Here is a 17,839-nt window from a genome sequence, read left to right on the forward strand (position 1 = left end):
TGTCTCTTTTTATTTATTTCTTCTTTGCTATCTTTTATCTGAATTTTCTAGTTTTCCTCATATAGACCTTATATTTTTTTTAGATTTATACCTCATTATTTAATTTTTAGGGGGCAAATGTAAATCATAATGTACTTTTATTTTCAAATCCCACTTGTTTATTGCTAAGTAGAAAAAAGCATTTAATTCTATATGTTAACTTTTTACAACCTTACTATAATTGCTTATTTGTTTCAGGAGGATTTCTGTAAATCCTTCAAATTGTCTTTTTTCCTTTCCGAACTATATACCTTTTATTTCCTTTTCTCTTCTTATTGCACTAGATAGGACCTTCTTCGGTATGATGCTAAAAAGCACTAATGAGAAAAGATGTCTTTGCTTTGTTGCTGATCTTAGGGGAAAAACTTAGACTTCCTTTACCAGTAAGTATAATGTTAGTGAAGTATGATGTTCTTTATCAAGGTGAGGAATTTTCTCTCTGATCACAGTTTGCTAAGAATTTCATGAATGGGTGTTAAATTCTGTCAAATGCTTTTTCCTCCATCTACAGAAAAGATCATGTGATTTTTTTCCGATGTAATGAATTACATTAATTTCAACTGTTGAACCAATTTGGCATACTTGGGGTCAATCCTACTTAGTTTGTTGTATGTAGTCTTTTTTTAGGTATTGTTCAATTTGCTAATATTTTGTTGAATGTTTGGGTCTATGTTCATGAGAAATATTGTTCTGTAATTTTCTTTTCTTGTAATGCCTTCATCTGATTTTGGCATTAGATTTTGGTCTATAATAACCTCATAGAATGAGTTAGGAAATACACACACACACACACTCACATACACACATACACACACCTATATCCATTCCCTCTTGTGTGAATTTTGGCAGACTGTATCTATCAAGAAATTGGTCCATTTCATCTACATTGTCAAATTTATGGACATGTAGTTGTTCATAATATTCCTTCACTACTTTTTTAAAAAAATATTGTTTTAGTTGTTGATAGACCTTTATTTTATTCATTTATTTATATACGGTGCTGAGAATTGAACCCAGTGCCTCACACATGCAAGGCAAATGCTCTACCACTAAGCCACAACCTCAGCCCCTCCTTCACTTCTCTTTAATGATCACAGGCTCCGTAGTGATGTCTCCTCAATCATTTCTGATATTGGTAATTTGTATAATCCTTTTCTTTGTCCTAGTTAGCTTTGCTAAAAACATTAATTATATTGATTTTTTGAAATGGTTTTTGATTTTGGTTTATTTTCTCTATTCATTTCCTGTTTTCGATTTCACAGATTTTTTTACTTTAATTTTATTATTTCTTTTCTTCTGCTTACTTCAAATCTAATCTTCTTTTTCTAGTTTTCTAAGGCGGAAGCTTTGAATATTGATTTAGACTTTGCTACTTTTCCAATTCATGCATTCAATGCCATAAAGTTCCTTCTAAGCACTGCTTTTCCTATATATTACAAATTTTAGTAAACTGTATTTTCATTCAGTTCAAAATATCTTGAAATTTATTTAGTGATTTCTTCTTTGATCTATGTGCTATTTAGAAGCAAAACACTGTCTCAAAAATTAAAAAAAAATAAATTACAAAGAAATAAAATGGCTGGAGTGTATAATAAAGCACCCTGAGGTTTTTACCCCCTGTAAAAATAATATGAACAATGAAAGTTTTTATTTTGTTTTCACTTATTCATTCTTGATGCTCTTCCTTTCTTTACATAGATCTAAGTTCTGACCTATATCATTTTCCTTCTCTCTGAAGAACATCTTTTAACATTTCTTGCAAGGAAGGCCTACTGGCAATGAATTTGTTCAATTTTGTTTGAGAAGGTATTTCTTTTACACTTTTAAAAGATAAATTTGTAGGATATAGCATTCTATGCTGAATTCTCTCTTTCAATACTTTAAATATTTTACTTCATTCTCTTCTTGCATGGTTTCTAAGAGGTCTGTAATTTATATCTTTGCTTCTATATGGATAAGGTGGGTTTCCCCCCCTATGGCTTCTTTCAAGATCTTTTTCTTTATCTTTGGTTTTCTAAGTTTCAATATGATATGACTAGTGTTGTTTTTTGTACATTTATTCTGCTCAGTTTTCTCTGAGCTTCCTGGATCTTGGGGTTTGGTATCTGATATTAACCTTGGGGAAATTCTCAATCATTGTTGTTTCAAATACCAGGGTAGATCCTGCTTCTCCTTTCACTATCTTTATTTTATTATGCGTACATGACATATTTTGTAGCTGTCCTAGAGCTCTAGGATGTTATGAACTGTTTTTCCCCCAATCTCTTTTCTCTTTGCTTTTCAGTTTTTGAAGTCTTTTTTGTCGAATCTTCAAGCTCACAATTCTTTCTTTGGTTGTGTCAAGTCTACTATGAGCCCACCAAGGATATTCTTCATTTTGGTTATAGTGTTTTCAATCTTTGGCATTTATTTACTATTATTTCTTAGAATTTTCACTTCTCTGCTATCAGTATCCATCAGTTCTTTCATGTTGTCTACTTTTTGTGCATTGAAGCCATTAGAATATTACTCATTTTTATTTTAAAAGATTCTTGTTCTGATAATTCTAACATTTTTGCCATAGCTGACTATGATTGTGATATTTTTTCAGTCTCTTCAAACTGTGTTTTTTTTTTTACTTTTAGTATATCTTGTAATTTTTTGTTGAAAGAAGAACATGCTATGAAAACATCATAAATCAGCCTTTTCTAATGTAATGATAAGTTGTGGGAGAGGGGAAACATTCTGTAGTCCTAAGATAATAGGACTTTTGGTGCATCTGTAACCCTGGACTGTGAACTTCACCAGTTCTTCTTGTTTGGTTTTCTTTCTCCCCTTAGGTAGGGTAGAAAGGCTGGAGCGGGGCAGGTAGAATTGGGCATTTCCCATCCCCCAGGTTGGTTAAGCCAGAAGCACGAGGGAATTTCACTCCATTATTCACTATGAAGACCTGGTAGAGAGTTTCTAGAGATAAAGCTCACAAAAATAGGGGAAACCTATGACTGGGTTTTACTGACGTTTTTAACTATCAGATTTGTCCACATTGAGCCTCCAGAAATTCATAAATACAGTTTAGGTTTTCCTATCTGGCAATGGTTCCCATTGGTTTATGCTTGTGGGTTTATATTCTGGAAGGCTGTCTCTCAATGCTTGATAAAGCAGTTTGCCTTGTGACTTCACTTTTTTGACAGACCTAAGAAAGCTGAAAATCTTTTAGTTTGTTCAGTTTTTTTTACTTGTTAGGACAGAGTGGCAATTTCTAAGATTTCAAGATACTTATATGGTAGATCTGAAAGTAGAAATTCTGCAACTGATTTTTTGTTTTGTTTTATTTTATTTTGTTTTAGATGTAGTTGGACACAATACCTTGATTTTATTTTTATGTGGTGCTGAGGATCGAACGCAGTGTCCCCGCACGTGCTTGGCAAGTGCTCTACTGCTGAGCCACAATCCCAGCCCCTCTGCAACTGATTTTTAATAATTTTGTATAATACTGGACCTCTAAGCAGCATTCAACATTGTTGACCACTTCCCTTTTGGGGCCTGAAATGCTCTGCTTTCTTGATTTCTATGACACCATATTCTGTTTATTTTCTTCCTTCTCTGGCCATTCTTCTTATCTATTTGTCTGTGGAGTTTTCTATGATTAATCCTGGACCTCCATTCTCTTCCTTACTCTAGATATTCCTTCCCAGGTGACTGCATACATTTCCATGATTTTAGAAATTATCTATAAAATAGTACATCTCTTATGTTTTTTCCTGTCCTACAGATTGACAGCCAGTAGCCTTCCATTTTCAAGTATCCTCAGACTTCCTATTTTTCCTATCACATTAAACAGCACCTTTATCTACCAAAGCTGCTCAAGGTTTTTCTTAAAACCTTTCAGTCCTTCATTCAGTATATCAATCCATCAATTCTATAGGTAAAAAATTATCTTGAATCTTTGCATATATCCCATCTCTCTTATAAAATCCTCCAATCAAAACCACCACAATCTCTCACCAATATGCTTTTAACTTCTTACAAATGGGTCTTCCTTCTAGCACCTTTGCTCTTTTTAAATTTGCACTCTGATCTATGCAATGGTTGGTATAGTATAATGGAAAGAGTACAGGTTTTATATCAGGAAGATTTGCTACAAAACTCCTTGAAAAAATTAATATAAATCCAAAACTCAGTTTTCTCAGCTATACAATATGTATAACAAAATAAATAAAAAACTACTTACCTTACCAGACTGATAAAACGAAAATATAAAACTAGTGAAAAGTCACTCAAAGTTCTTACTACATACAAAATAAAGCCCAAATTCTTCCCCTAATACCCTTAAATTCCAATCTAACATCCTGGCTTACAAATAATTTTCAGCAGAAAACATTAATATGCCTTATTTTTAACTTAATCACGAATGGACATCCAAATAGTAAAAGGAAATTTTGGGAAAAAAGCAAAATACATTTTAATTTTCTTTTACTAAACTTATATAGAGTACATATTCATTTATATATTACATAGGTTTTTCACAATATTAAATAATCTAATTGTTAAACTCCAAAAAATGCTTTTGATATTGCCTTAAATAGCTGAAGTACATTTCCTATAAAAGTGTTACTTAAAAAAATTATGATTTAAGTAGTTATTCTACTTCAATACTTGCTTTCTTCTTTGTTTTTTCAGGAGTTGAAGGGCAAGTTTTTTCAGCAAGTAAAACCTCACAAGCTGTATTATCTGTAAATAAATACACAGTTTAATACTCTATTTAACCATTAACTTTTTTTTCTTTACTCCTATTTTCTCTTCTGCCATTAACTTTAAATATGGAGGACAGAGACTTCAAATTAAAAACAAACTAAGAAAAAAGCCTTTGATTTTAATTACTGTGCCTTTGTCATAATTTAAGAAGAAAAACTTACTGTATGTTGAATAGTCTGATTTGCCTCAGGAGAAGATAATCATACAAATATCATTATCTCAAGAGCTCTAGGTTTCATAGCAGTAAACAATGTATAGGAGATTTTCCTTTCAGTTAGTGACAAACGTGTATGTAATTAAAATTCTTCATTCATTGTTGTACCATGTTCACCTGACTGTATTTTCAGGGTCCCCTTTTCTATTGCAATTTTTCTATAAGTATTTATTTATTTAGACAGGATCTTGCTGTGTTGCCCAGTCTGGTCTTGAACTCCTGGGCTCAAGGGTTTTTCCTGTCTTAGCTTTATGAGCAGCTGGGATTAAGGGTATATATCAGTATTTAAAACAAACTCAAGTCTTGCTTATCTTTTTTTTTTTAAATATTTTTTAGTTGTTGATGTACCTTTTTTTTTCATATATTTATATGTGGTGCTGAGGATCAAACTCAGTGCCTCACAAATGCCAGCAAGTGCTCTGCCACTGAGCTACAAGCTCAGCCCCAAGTCTTGCTTATCTTATCAAAAACTTTCCCTGTATCCCATATCCTATGTCCCACTAAGAGCAGAAACCTTTCCTGTCACTGGCCCTCAATACAAACAGGTATGAACTTGTCCCTTCTCTGGCCCTCTTGATGGCTTTTCTTCAGTCTTCCCTTTTCCTTACTCTCCAGACTCAACCCCAAACAACTATATATATTGAATGTCTACCTATAACATGCCAATTTTAACTACCATATGTACTTAATATAGCATATTATCTTTCTTTATAATTTACAGCATAAATTTGATTGAAGGCACCAAAAGATTTGTCTTTAGATTATTCCAGTAGCTTTTCAATTCACCTCCCTCTGTAGTCAGTCCATTGTCTTCCATGTATACCTAAAATACAACTTATTATCATTTGTTTAAAACTCTCCAAAGTTTTTCCACTATCCTTAAGTTAAAATGCAAACTCCTTAATTTGGCATACAAAGTTTTTCTTTTTTGTGCTTTATATATTGCTTACATATTCCTCAGCTCATCACAGAGACTAACAATGTTGCCAAAAAAAAAAATACAAGCTGACAAGTTAAATCTGAATTTCAGATAAACATATTGTGTATTCCATGTAATAGTATAAGCATGTGCAATACTTGGGTCATACTTATATTAAAGTATTTATTTTTTTACTATTTATCTGAATTCACATTTGACTGGGCATTCTACATTTTTATTTGCCAAATTCAGCAAGTCTGATGGCTGATATTCATGCCATCTTCATCACCCATGGTAAAACGAAGTAGGTGGGTTTGAGAGTTCTATAGGAGATAAAACTGGTGCCAGGATTTTACAATTGGATAGATAGAAAAGTAACAAAAGGGAGTGTTGAGGATCACCCCAGGTTTCTGGCTAATTCGCTCAAATTGGGACCAGATTACTGATGTGACAATTCTCAGTCCTCAATTCTCATTTTATTTAATCTCTTGATTACTTTTGTCACAGCTGGGATCACTCCCTCCTGAGGTACTCCTCTCATGGCCTCTGAGGTACCATTCTTTCCTGGTTTTCTTACTACTGCCACTAGCCAGTAACTTTGCTAGTAGACACCTCACTCTTTATTCACTTCTAAATGTTGAAGGGTCCCATTTACATTTTTACATGTTTCTTTTCTATTTATTTTTACTTCCTACATGATTCATCTAATCCTATGGCCTTAAACATCTAAATACTAATTCTAAATATATATCTACAGTCCTAGTTTCTAAATTCCAGGCTCCTGTGTCACAAACCACCTTCATGCTATCTCAACTTGGAGGCTAATAAACCTCTCAAATTTTAAATATTTTCTCAAGCTATATCATATATACTGTAATAGTCACTAGTCTTATACGTATATGTATTCATAAATGTCACCACCATCCACATCAAGATATAAAACATTTCTAGAACCCTAGAAATTTTCCATGCATTATTTCCCAGTTAGCACCCCTTTACAGAAGTCAATACTCTGACTTCTATAATCTTGCCTGTTCTTAAACTTAAAGTAAGTGGAATTACAAAAGTAATCAAAAGATTAAATAAAGTGAGAATTGAGGACTGAGAATTGTCACATCCCTAATCTGGTCCCAATTTGAGCAAATTAGCCAAAAACCTGGGAGTGATCCTCAACACTCCCTTTCGTTACTTTTCTATCTATCCAATTGTAAAATCCTGGCACCAGTTTTATCTCTCATAAAACTCTCAAACCCACCTACTTCTTTTTACCATGGGTGATGAAGATGGCATGAATGATTAGCCACCAGACTTGCTGGATTTGGGAAATAAAGATGTAGAATTACACATACGTACATATTTGTGCCAATATTCTTTCATGCAACATATGTGAGTAAGCTAACAGATCAAATTTAATATGTCTAAAACAAGCTCTCTTCATCATTCTCCCAACTTACTCTGCCCTATATTGATTCCATCTCAATAAATAGTAACACCATTCATGTAGTGGCTAGTTGCTCAAGCCAAGAATTTAATATTTACCTTATACTTCTATTTTTCTCTCTTACCTAATATCCAGATTAACCATAAAATCCTGGCACATCTGTTTTTAGAATAGATTTCAAATGATTACTACCACTATATTGGTATGAGACTATTATCTGACCAGGGCAATAGTTTAACAAGCTCTCCTTGTTTACATTCTTTCCCTTTGCCTGTTCTCTATGTGGTAGCCAGAGTGATAATTCTAACATATGTCTAAGTATTTAGAACATCGAATAATAATACCACTTTAAACATCAAGACCATAGAAACATTGAACATAGGTGCATAGGACCCAAAGGCTGTTGGAAACTTGGGAGTTTTTTCAGCTTGGAGTTTTCTCCCCTGAGGAGGTGGTTTTAACAGTTAGATCAGTGAGAAATAGCAATCTTCCAGATATTTAGATTATTTCTCACCTCACCACAAGATATATGAATACCCTAGAATGGTGGTGTACAATGTGGTAGGCACCAGTCTCATGAGGCTATTTAAATTTAAATTAATTAAAATGAGATGTGACTTAAAATTAAAAATTAAAATATATACCTGATTACATCCTCCCGTTGCACTAATATGGTTTAACACACATTCACAATAAAATCCTTAGTCTTTATCACAGCATGTGAGATTTTACATTATACTACTTGACTAATTCTCTGACCACAATTTTAACCATTCATCTTCTTACTCTACTTCTGCCACATTAATCTCTTTCTTCTTCCTCAAGCATGCCAAGCACATCCCACATCTCATGGTCTTTTTGCCCCTAGATTTGCACATGGCCCACTTTCTTACTTTATTTAGCTCTGCATAAATGCTACTTCCACAAATAGGCCTATCCTGATTACCTAAAATAGCACACTAGTTACTTTCTTTACCCTTATTTTTACTTATTACTCTACTTATACCTGATGATATAAATTTATTAGTTTATCTTTTTTTTTATATTTCTCCCACCACTATACATGAACTCTATTTGGGCAAGAACCTTGTCATGTTTCCCAGCAGCTAAAATAGTTTGTGTCACATTGTAGGTACTTAATATTTGCTGAGGGAACTGAATGGTGAGTTGAGATGCCTCTGAAACAACCAAGAGGATATATCCAGAAAGCAGCTACATAAAAGGGTCTGAACCTCAGAGGAGAGTTAGGCTGAGGGAACACTTAGAAAGCCTGCCTATAGGCCAGAATGTCTATACTTACACATCATGTGGTAGGTTAAAAAGAGATGGAGGTAGCTATGAAAATTTTCCATACTTAAAGACTAACAGCAATAGATAAGATTGCAAAGGAGCCTCAGCAGGAGTTGCCTAGGAAGTAATTTTTTGTTTGTCTCTGTTACTAGACTACAGGTTCTTGGGAGCAGGAATACAATAATTTCTCAATTTTCTAACACTTAATAAAGAGCCGTTAAAGAAATGAAACATATTTGGATTTGTTGAATTAAGGAATGTGTAAAAAATGTCTATGAAGCAAGACGTGATTTATTTAATTGCAAATTTCAAGTTAATCAACACTTAAAAGTAAATACAAAAGCATACATTATTCCAGAATCACTACTCTGCCTTATCCCCATGCTTTATAAACAATATTTTCTACTGCCAAAGCAATATATTTGTTTTGCCAAGACCAAGGAAAAATCATGGTTGTATCGGTATCTATCATTTTCCCTTTCATTACTTCTATTATTCACACATCCCCTTACACTTAAATCTATAAAACAAAGTCTCTTTTTTTAAATGTATTTTTAGTTATTGATTGACCTTTATTTTTATTTATTTATATGCAGTGCAGAGAATTGAACCCAGTTCCTCACACATGACAGGCAAGCACTCTGCCACTGAGCCACAACCCCAGCCCAACAAAGTCTCTTAATATTTACACTTACTATTACTCCTTTCAGGATCTGTACTTTTACAAGTTTAGTTTTTATTACTAGACTAATTTTGCTAACAACAGAAATGATCTTAATCATTTTTATACTTAGAATATAAATTTTAAATATGAGAGAAAACTTACTAAAATCAATATCCTTTTCTCTTTTACACTTCCACAAATGACATTGTCCTCAGTTCTAGCTAAATATTCCTAAAATGATGACTGGCATTTAGTAAATTCTCATTAAAACAACTTCTTAAAGTGAACACTATACAAATAAAAATATATTTTTAGTCCATACAAGAACTTATATCCATCAAAAGTACAACCAGCATTTCTTATACGCATACTCTCAATGAGACACAATAAAACTTGTGACAGGAAAAAATTATAATACAAACCTAATATATAGCAGAAGTTAATAGGATGTAAATGTCATGCTATGTTTATTCTAATAATAAAATAAATAACAAAGTGCCAATAATGCAAGACACTTTGTTGATCCCATTATTTTTCAATCATCTCATATAACCACAATATATCAGTTTTCTTATTGTCCTTTTTTAGTACTGAAACTTACATGGGCAGGGAAAGTATGTCACTTCCCACTAGTATACATAATAATGCCTTAGAGGACATAATCAGTAAATATTTATTAAATGAATAAATGATGGCTGTTGTAGGGATAGTCAAGACCCTACATATCTTTATTTCTTAAATACAATCATGCTAAAAAGCCCTCAATTTCCTGGGGTAACTATTTTGTTAGTATAAGTTATACTGTAACAAAATAAAAGACATATGAAAATAATTCATTTCACTATTACCTGATTTTGAATTTGAAGTAAACTTTGGTTTTGGAGAAATACATTGGTATGCTAATGTCATCACTCTGTAATAAGAACAAATTAATAGTATTTTCTTATCATTCAGTAACTTTGAAGACTCCTCAGATATTACTTAAAATAAAGACATTCATATGTAATTAATTATTTTGTAGAAAAAATAAAATTGGTTAGAAAAAAATATCATCACATCTATAGGAACAAATAATTTCATAAGAAAAGACAACATGTTTATACATTTATCAGTGTGAGGACAATTAATTGTGTTTGAAATCAGACAGAACTGGGTTTTGCTACCTATAATTGTGTGGCCTTGAGAAAGCTGCTTAACCTGTCTTAAGTCTTGTTTACCTCATCTATGCAAAAGGGATATCAATCCTGTTTCCCAGGATTCTTATGGTTAGGATTTCAAATATAATAAATCCTTTTCTCTTTTCTATTTCCACAAATAAGACCATGCTTAATTCTAACTAAACATGTAGAAGACTAGCCATTATAAGAGGAGTATAAAAACATCAACAATGGATTCCTACTAAGAAAGTTGAAAACCAAATTCAAGAAGATAATTTTCTAAACTCCTACTATCAGTTAACTAAAAAGTTAAATTCATCAGAAAATAATCTTATTCTTTTTAAAAAAATTTTTGGTTGTAGATGGACACAATATCTTTCTTTCTTTATTTATTTTTATGTGATGCTGAGAATCAAACCCAGTGCTTCACACCTGCAAGGCAAGCACTCTACCACTGAGCTACAGCCATAGCCCCCTCTTATTCCCCTCTTATTTCCCTTTAAGCTCATTCTCAGCTCTGAATGAACTATCAAGTGGGTTTTTTATACTAATACTTTTAGGGTATTTTCTTGTAAAAAACACTTTTTTAAGGTAATTAAAAAAAAAAAAAAACAATACAACATCACACTCAGAACATGCAGTGGAGAAAGCAACATGGTTGGTTTCTTTTTCTTTCCCCTCTGCTTTTTTGGTTCTTCTGGCATTGAATTAGAAGAAAAGAGCTGTAGAAAGGGTTTGTTGCTCTTGACTGATACTGTTATAAAATGCCATTGGTATCCTTTGGGTGTGAGAGATAACCAAATGCTGATTCTTTCCAACTTTTAAGTATTTCAAGGGGTTTGTAGGAGAATTCCCTACCAATGGGGCTTTTACACTTGTTGCTGTTTCTGATCTCAGTTTTTTCCTTTGATGACAGACCAGTCAGCCTCTTTAGATTGAGGTTGTTACCTTACCCTTTGCATTAAGGCATACTGGACATGATCTCTTTCAAAGAGGTCCAAAATTGGCTCCCTTCTTTAGAATTCATGTCTGACCTATAGGTATTGTGCACAAATCTTTGTTGTGACAAACTCTGAAAGTACCTCTAACTTCCTATTCTTCCATTTCAAAGAATCTAACTCTTGCCTTTAGATTTTTCAGGTGTGAGTCAGCAACTAAATTCCAAGGGATATAGTTGACTGTTCTAAATGGTCCTCTTGAAGCTTCTTACTTGTGTTGAGATGAGGAAAAAAATCTGCACACTCCTTGTACATGACACAAATAACTAGTATTAAAGAAACAGGCATTCTTGAGGTCTTTTCTGACTTTTAACTCTTATGGCTTATTTATTTTTGTTCTAACTCCCTTTCCATATATATATATATATATATATATATATATATATATCTCCCTCCTATAAAAAACTAATTTATTTGATCATTTTTTACAGCTTTATTGAGATATAATTCATACATAATACAATTCATTAATTTAATGTGTAAACTTCAATAGTTTTTAGAATATGCATAGTGTTATGTATCTATCATAATCACAACCAATTTTTGATCATTTTCATCACCCCCAAACAAAACATTATACCTATTTCCATTAGCAGTTAATCACCATTTCTTTCCAAACCTCTGAGCTTTAGGCAATTACTAACCAGCTTTCTGTCTGCATTTATTTGTGTATTATGGACACCTCAGATGAATATAATCATAAAATATGTGGTCTTGTGTGACTGTCTTTTTTCATTTAGCATAATAATTTCAGGGTTGATTCATGTTGAGGCCTACACCAGTATTTCATTCATTTTTATTGCTGAACAATATTTCATTATATGTATATACCATATAATATTTACTCATTCATAAGTAAATCAACAGCTGGGCTGTTTCTACTTTTTTGGGAATTATGTATAAAGTTGCTATGAACATTCATGTGTAAGTTTTTGTGTAGACATATGTTTTTATTTCTCTTAGGTTTGTGTATCTAGAAGTAGATTGCTGAATCATATGGTAACTACATGTTTAACATTTTGAGAAACTGCCAAATTTTTTCAAAGCTGCTTCACTATTTAAAATTCCTACCAGCAATGTCTGAGGAAGAATACATTTCAATTTCTCCACATCCAATAATTCCATCTGTTATCGCCTGTCTTTTTTTATATTTATTTTTTAGTTGTAGGTGTACACAATATCTTTATTTCATTTTTAAGTGGTGCTGAGGTTTGAACCCAGTGTCTCATGTGAGCTAGGCAAGCACTCTACCCCTGAGCCACAATCACAGCCCCTACAATCTATCTTTTTGATTTTAGCTTTCTTAGAAAGTGTGAAGTGGTATCTTGTAGTTTTGGTTTTCATTTCCCTAATGGTTAATGATACTGAACATTTTTTCATGTTCAGATCCTTTGTCCATTGTTAAACCGGCTTATTTGTCCTTTTATTGTTATATGAATTCTTTATATATTATGGATATAAGTCCCTTATCAGATATAGAATCTGAAAACATTTTCTCCCATTCTGTGGTTTGTCTTTTTCATCTACCTGATGGTGTCTCCTATCTTTGTTTTTAAACTTATATGAATTTTCTGTAAGTTCTTTCAAATTCTTTGAGGGTTAACACATTTTTAAAATTTCATAATGTGCTACAGTCCTACTGAAAATTGGTCAGAGGCTGTCAACACATTCAGGATAAAATAAAAAAATCCCAGGCCTTAAGGTCATACATGATCCAGACTGTGACCACCTCCTTCAATCTACATCTTGTCTCTCTCATGAAGCACCCTCTACCATTTAGTCCACATGCCACAAATAAAACTCTTTCTCTACTAATATGCCTGTCCTCAGTGTTCCCTGTCTTAATAATTGGTAACTCCATTCTTTTCTTTTTTCCTTGAAGGAGCTCCCAAAGCAAGAAATATTGACATCATTTTTTGAATAACAATAGTAATTGCATCTGGTACAGACTTGTTTGAATTAAATCCTAATAGATATAATGTTTTTAAGTCCATTACATGCATAATTCATCATTATTTGTTCCCAGGAGTCAACAAAAGTCAATCTTTTCTTAAGCTTTAACAAAGCTACAGTGTGTATTTTGTGAAAATTCCTAAGGCAATACTGAACACTACACTGGGATGGCAGGTCTTTTTGGTAATTTACAATGAACAGATTATTTTTCAGACTACTAAGAATATAAAGAATTATAAGTCTAAATCAATTTAGTAAAAATGATACAATTATTTGTAATCCATAGTATTGACTATTTTCCCACAATAGTGCATTTCAATTTAGCAAAGAAAATGTGCCTTGCCACCATAAACATACATTGGAGAAAAGATAGCCTCTTCAACAAATGGTGCTGGGAAAACTGGAAATCCATATGTAGCAGAATGAAACTGAACCCCTATTTCTCACCCTACACAAAAATCAACTCAAAGTGTGGATCAAAGACGTAGACATTGGACCAGAGACCCTGTGCCTACTAGAAGAAAATGTAGGCCCAACTCTCTCTTCATCATGTTGGCTTAGGAACCGACTTCCTCAACAAGACTCCTAAAGTACAAGAAGTAAAATCAAGAATCAATAAATGCGATAGTATCAAACTAAAAAGCTCTTCACAACAAAGGAAACAATCAAGAATGTGGAGAGCCTACAGAATGGGGGAAATTGTTTATCACCTGTACCTCAGAGCATTAATCTCCAGGATATACAAAGAACTCAAAAAATTTCACACACACACACACACACACACACACAAAACCACCCAAATAACCCAATCAATAAAGGGGAAAAATAACTGAATAGGCACTTCACAGAAGAAGAAATATGAATGGCCAACAAATATATGAAAAAATGTTCAACATTTCTTTGCAATTAGAGAAATGCAAATTAAAACTACACTGAGACTGCCATTTCACTCCAATCAGAATGGCAATTATCCAAGGATACAAGTAACAATGAATGTTGGTGAGGACGTGGGGAAAAATGTTACTCATATATTGCTGGTGGGAATGCAAATTGGTGCAATCACTAGGGAAAGCAGTATGGAGATTTCTTAAGAAATCTGGAATTGAACCACCATTTGACCCAGTTATTCCACTCCTTGGTATATATTCAAAGGACTTAAAATCAGCATATTACAGTGATTCACCACATCCATGTTTACAGCAGCTCAATTCATAATAGCTAAGCTATGGAACCAAACTAGACACCCTTCAAAAGATAAATGGATAAGAAAATGTGATACATATACACAATGGAATATTACTCAACCATAAAGAAGAATGAAATTATGGCATTTGCCTGTAATGGATGAAACTGGAAAACATCATGCTAAGTGAAATAAGGCAGTCCAAAAAAACCAAAGGCTGAATATTCTCTCTGATATGTGGATGTTGACACACAACAAGGTAGGGTGGAGAACAGAAGTTCTTTGAATTATACAAAGGGGAATGAAGGGAAGGGAGGGGAAATGGAAATAAAAAAGAGTAAAATAAACTGGACACAACTTTTCTGTGTTCATATATGAATACACAATCACTGAAACTTCACCTCATGTTCAGCCACAAGAAAGGGATCCTAATTAGAATAAGTTATACTCCATGTATGTATAATATATCAAAAATACACTCTACTGTTATTTGTATCTAAAAATAACAAATAAAAAAACTTAATTGCAAAAAAATGTGCTTTGCAGTCTTTTTTTCCTTAACTTTATTTTATTTATTTATTTTTATATGGTGCTGAGGATTGAACTCAGGGCCTCACACATGCTAGGCAAGCACTCTACTGCTGAGCCACAACCCAAGCCACAACCCAACCCTGCAGTCTTCTTGCTTTAAGAGCAAAAGAGAAATAATTTTGGAAATTGAGCAAGGACTAGACTAGAATGTCAACTTTATAATTTTGCAGAAAGCAAAACTAACAGAAAAACAAGGAAGGAAAGAACAAGATTGGAGTTATTACAATTAGTACATTAAAGCAAAATCAAATTTGCTTATTAATGGCAAATGTGAATAAATAAACACTTGACTAATTTCTACAAATGAAACTTAGACATGCTATTTGAGTTTAAACCAAATAACTTCAATGAGATAAAAAGTATATTAGAAGAGTTTTGCAAAATGCTATTTTATAGATCTATTAAGTTGAAATTGTGGAATCAGCTTAACTATATCTTCCCATACCTCACCTTTCGGTCCACTACCAGATCTTGTTAGTTTCACTTTCAAAATACATTCAAAATCTAACCATAGGGCTTGAGCTGTGGCTCAGTGGTATCGAGTGCTTGCCTTGCATGTGTGAGGCCCTGGGTTCAATCCTCAGCACCACATAAAAATAAATAAAGATACTGTGCCTAAAAAAAAAAAAAATCTAACCATAACTCACCACCTCTGCTCTTCTCATTCTAGTCCAACTCTAATATCCCTTGTTTAGATTAGTGCAATAGCCTCTTATCATCTCCCTAATTCCTTGCCTCCTCATAATCTATTTTGATTGACAGCAGCTAGAGCAATTCCTCTAAAACATGTCATCTTGTGTCATATTTCAAAGGTTTCCAAGTTCACTTCCGTTGACCTACAATGTAACAACAATAACTCACCTGGCCGCCTGCTGCTTCTCTTACTTCATTTTCTCTTTCCACTCCAGAAGCTCAGGCCTTCTTGTCTTAGGGCCCTCTTCTGGCTTTTCTTTCTCCTAGAATGTGCTTTCCTCAATTTACAATATCTCTTTCTTTAATATCCGCCCCAAAGCTGCCTTTTCAATGACAATTTCCCTGACCATACTATTTAAAATATCAAATTTCCACCTCAAAATTCCCTGGTCCCCATCTTGCTTTATTTTTCTCCATTATCATTCAATACAATATAACAGTATAAATCCATTTGCTTATTTGTTTATTGTCCATCTCTTTTAACTAGAATTAAAACCAAAAGTTTTTAATAAATTTTGTGTACTACTGTACGTCCAACAACTAGAACAATCCAGTTACTAATGAGGCCTCAACAAATACTGAATGAATGAACTTCTGAGTTTGTAGACTGACCAACATACTTGCCATATAACTGTTAGAATACAGGGGTTTAAAAAGCACAACTTTAGGGGCTGAGGTTGTGATTCAGTGGTAGAGCGCTCGCTTATTAGCATGTGTGAGGCACTGAGTTCAATCCTTAGCACCACATAAACAGCAAGTAAATAAAATAAAGTATAAAAAAAGAACAACTTTAAAATTTTTAGTTCTTACTTTTTTCTGTGGCATTTTTGATAGTTTTCTAAAGAGGTGTCTAGGAAAGAAAAAAGTCAATATTAGAAATATATATAAATTCTAAGACAAACCAGAAGCTAAAATTACTCTAGGTAAAAATACATATTTCTCCAACCACAGATAGATATAATGCAGTTTATTTTTTTATAATTATATTGTTTTTATACCTTCCAGTTAAATTAGATAAAAGTATTTTCAAATTATCAAAGTAAAACAAAAAATGTTACAAAATTCTATGAGATACAGGAATCATGTCACTTTGTATTGGGACAGTTTTTAAAAAATAATTTTGGTCTTTTTACATCTTAGGATTTTTACAATAATCCTATCAGTCAAATATACCATTTTATTATGCTAATTTTACATATAAGAAAATAACTGGCCAGGTTACAAAACTAACAGCTAGATACCTGAAATTTAAACTCTGGCTTCTTGGTTCTTAGCCCCATATCAAATTCTAGAGATGCATTCTAATAGATTAATTAATCACAAGCCTGACTCTCAACCAACATATTACTGCCTCAACCAACATATTACTGTTCCTAGGAATATAATTAGTTAGTCTACAGATGTTAGAGAAGTTGCAGAATTTAAAAATAAGAACTTTTAAGGAGAGATGACACACTTCCTTGAGAGGGAGGTCCTCAACACATAGAGTGGTCATTTAATCATTCAGCATCTACTCTTTTTTTCCTGATTTTTCTTTTGATTGTCCAGCCATAGTCTATACCTTGCATCTTCCTGGCCAAAGTCACTGGGTCAGGGATAGGAATATATAACAATTTAAGTCAACGTGGAAGGGTTGGGGCTTCTGTTCAAACAGTCAGAAAAGAGAAGCACTTTTTTCATTGAATTTGAGGCTGTGAGCATATAAGTCTGGGGCTAGAAAGAATTGCTACATGAAGGGACTTGGCTGAGAGTATAACTAACACAAAGCAATCCTGAGCTAAGAGATGGAGAAGAATCTGGTTCTACTGATACATTTGAAATCCTGGATCAAACTGTATATACAATTAGATTTTTTGCATATTTTTATTTATTTAAAATTTGATTACATTTTCCACATCATTAGATTTACTACTGGGTTTTTCAGGTACATGTGGCAATAAATTCTCTTTTTAACTGAATATAG

General features: G+C 33.0%; 1 protein-coding gene across 1 annotated transcript in view; it reads right to left on the bottom strand.

The window, feature by feature from the left end:
* Positions 1 to 17,839, bottom strand: part of Meikin (meiotic kinetochore factor) — a gene marked incomplete at its 3' end in the record, with an annotated part of 99,534 nt that overhangs the window by 60,254 nt on the left and 21,441 nt on the right. The window contains exons 7-9 of the mRNA XM_046467639.2: positions 16,687 to 16,726; positions 10,150 to 10,214; positions 4,679 to 4,749 (exon numbers count right to left, since the gene is read on the bottom strand). Of these exons, the coding sequence (XP_046323595.1) occupies positions 4,679 to 4,749; positions 10,150 to 10,214; positions 16,687 to 16,726 (176 nt within the window). The remainder of the gene's footprint in view (positions 1 to 4,678; positions 4,750 to 10,149; positions 10,215 to 16,686; positions 16,727 to 17,839) is intronic.

The sequence above is a fragment of the Marmota monax genome, unplaced genomic scaffold (assembly GCF_021218885.2).
Source record: "Marmota monax isolate L192 unplaced genomic scaffold, Marmota_monax_Labrador192_F-V1.1 WCK01_AAM20220418_F8-fsc00199, whole genome shotgun sequence".
Lineage (NCBI taxonomy): Eukaryota > Metazoa > Chordata > Mammalia > Rodentia > Sciuridae > Marmota > Marmota monax.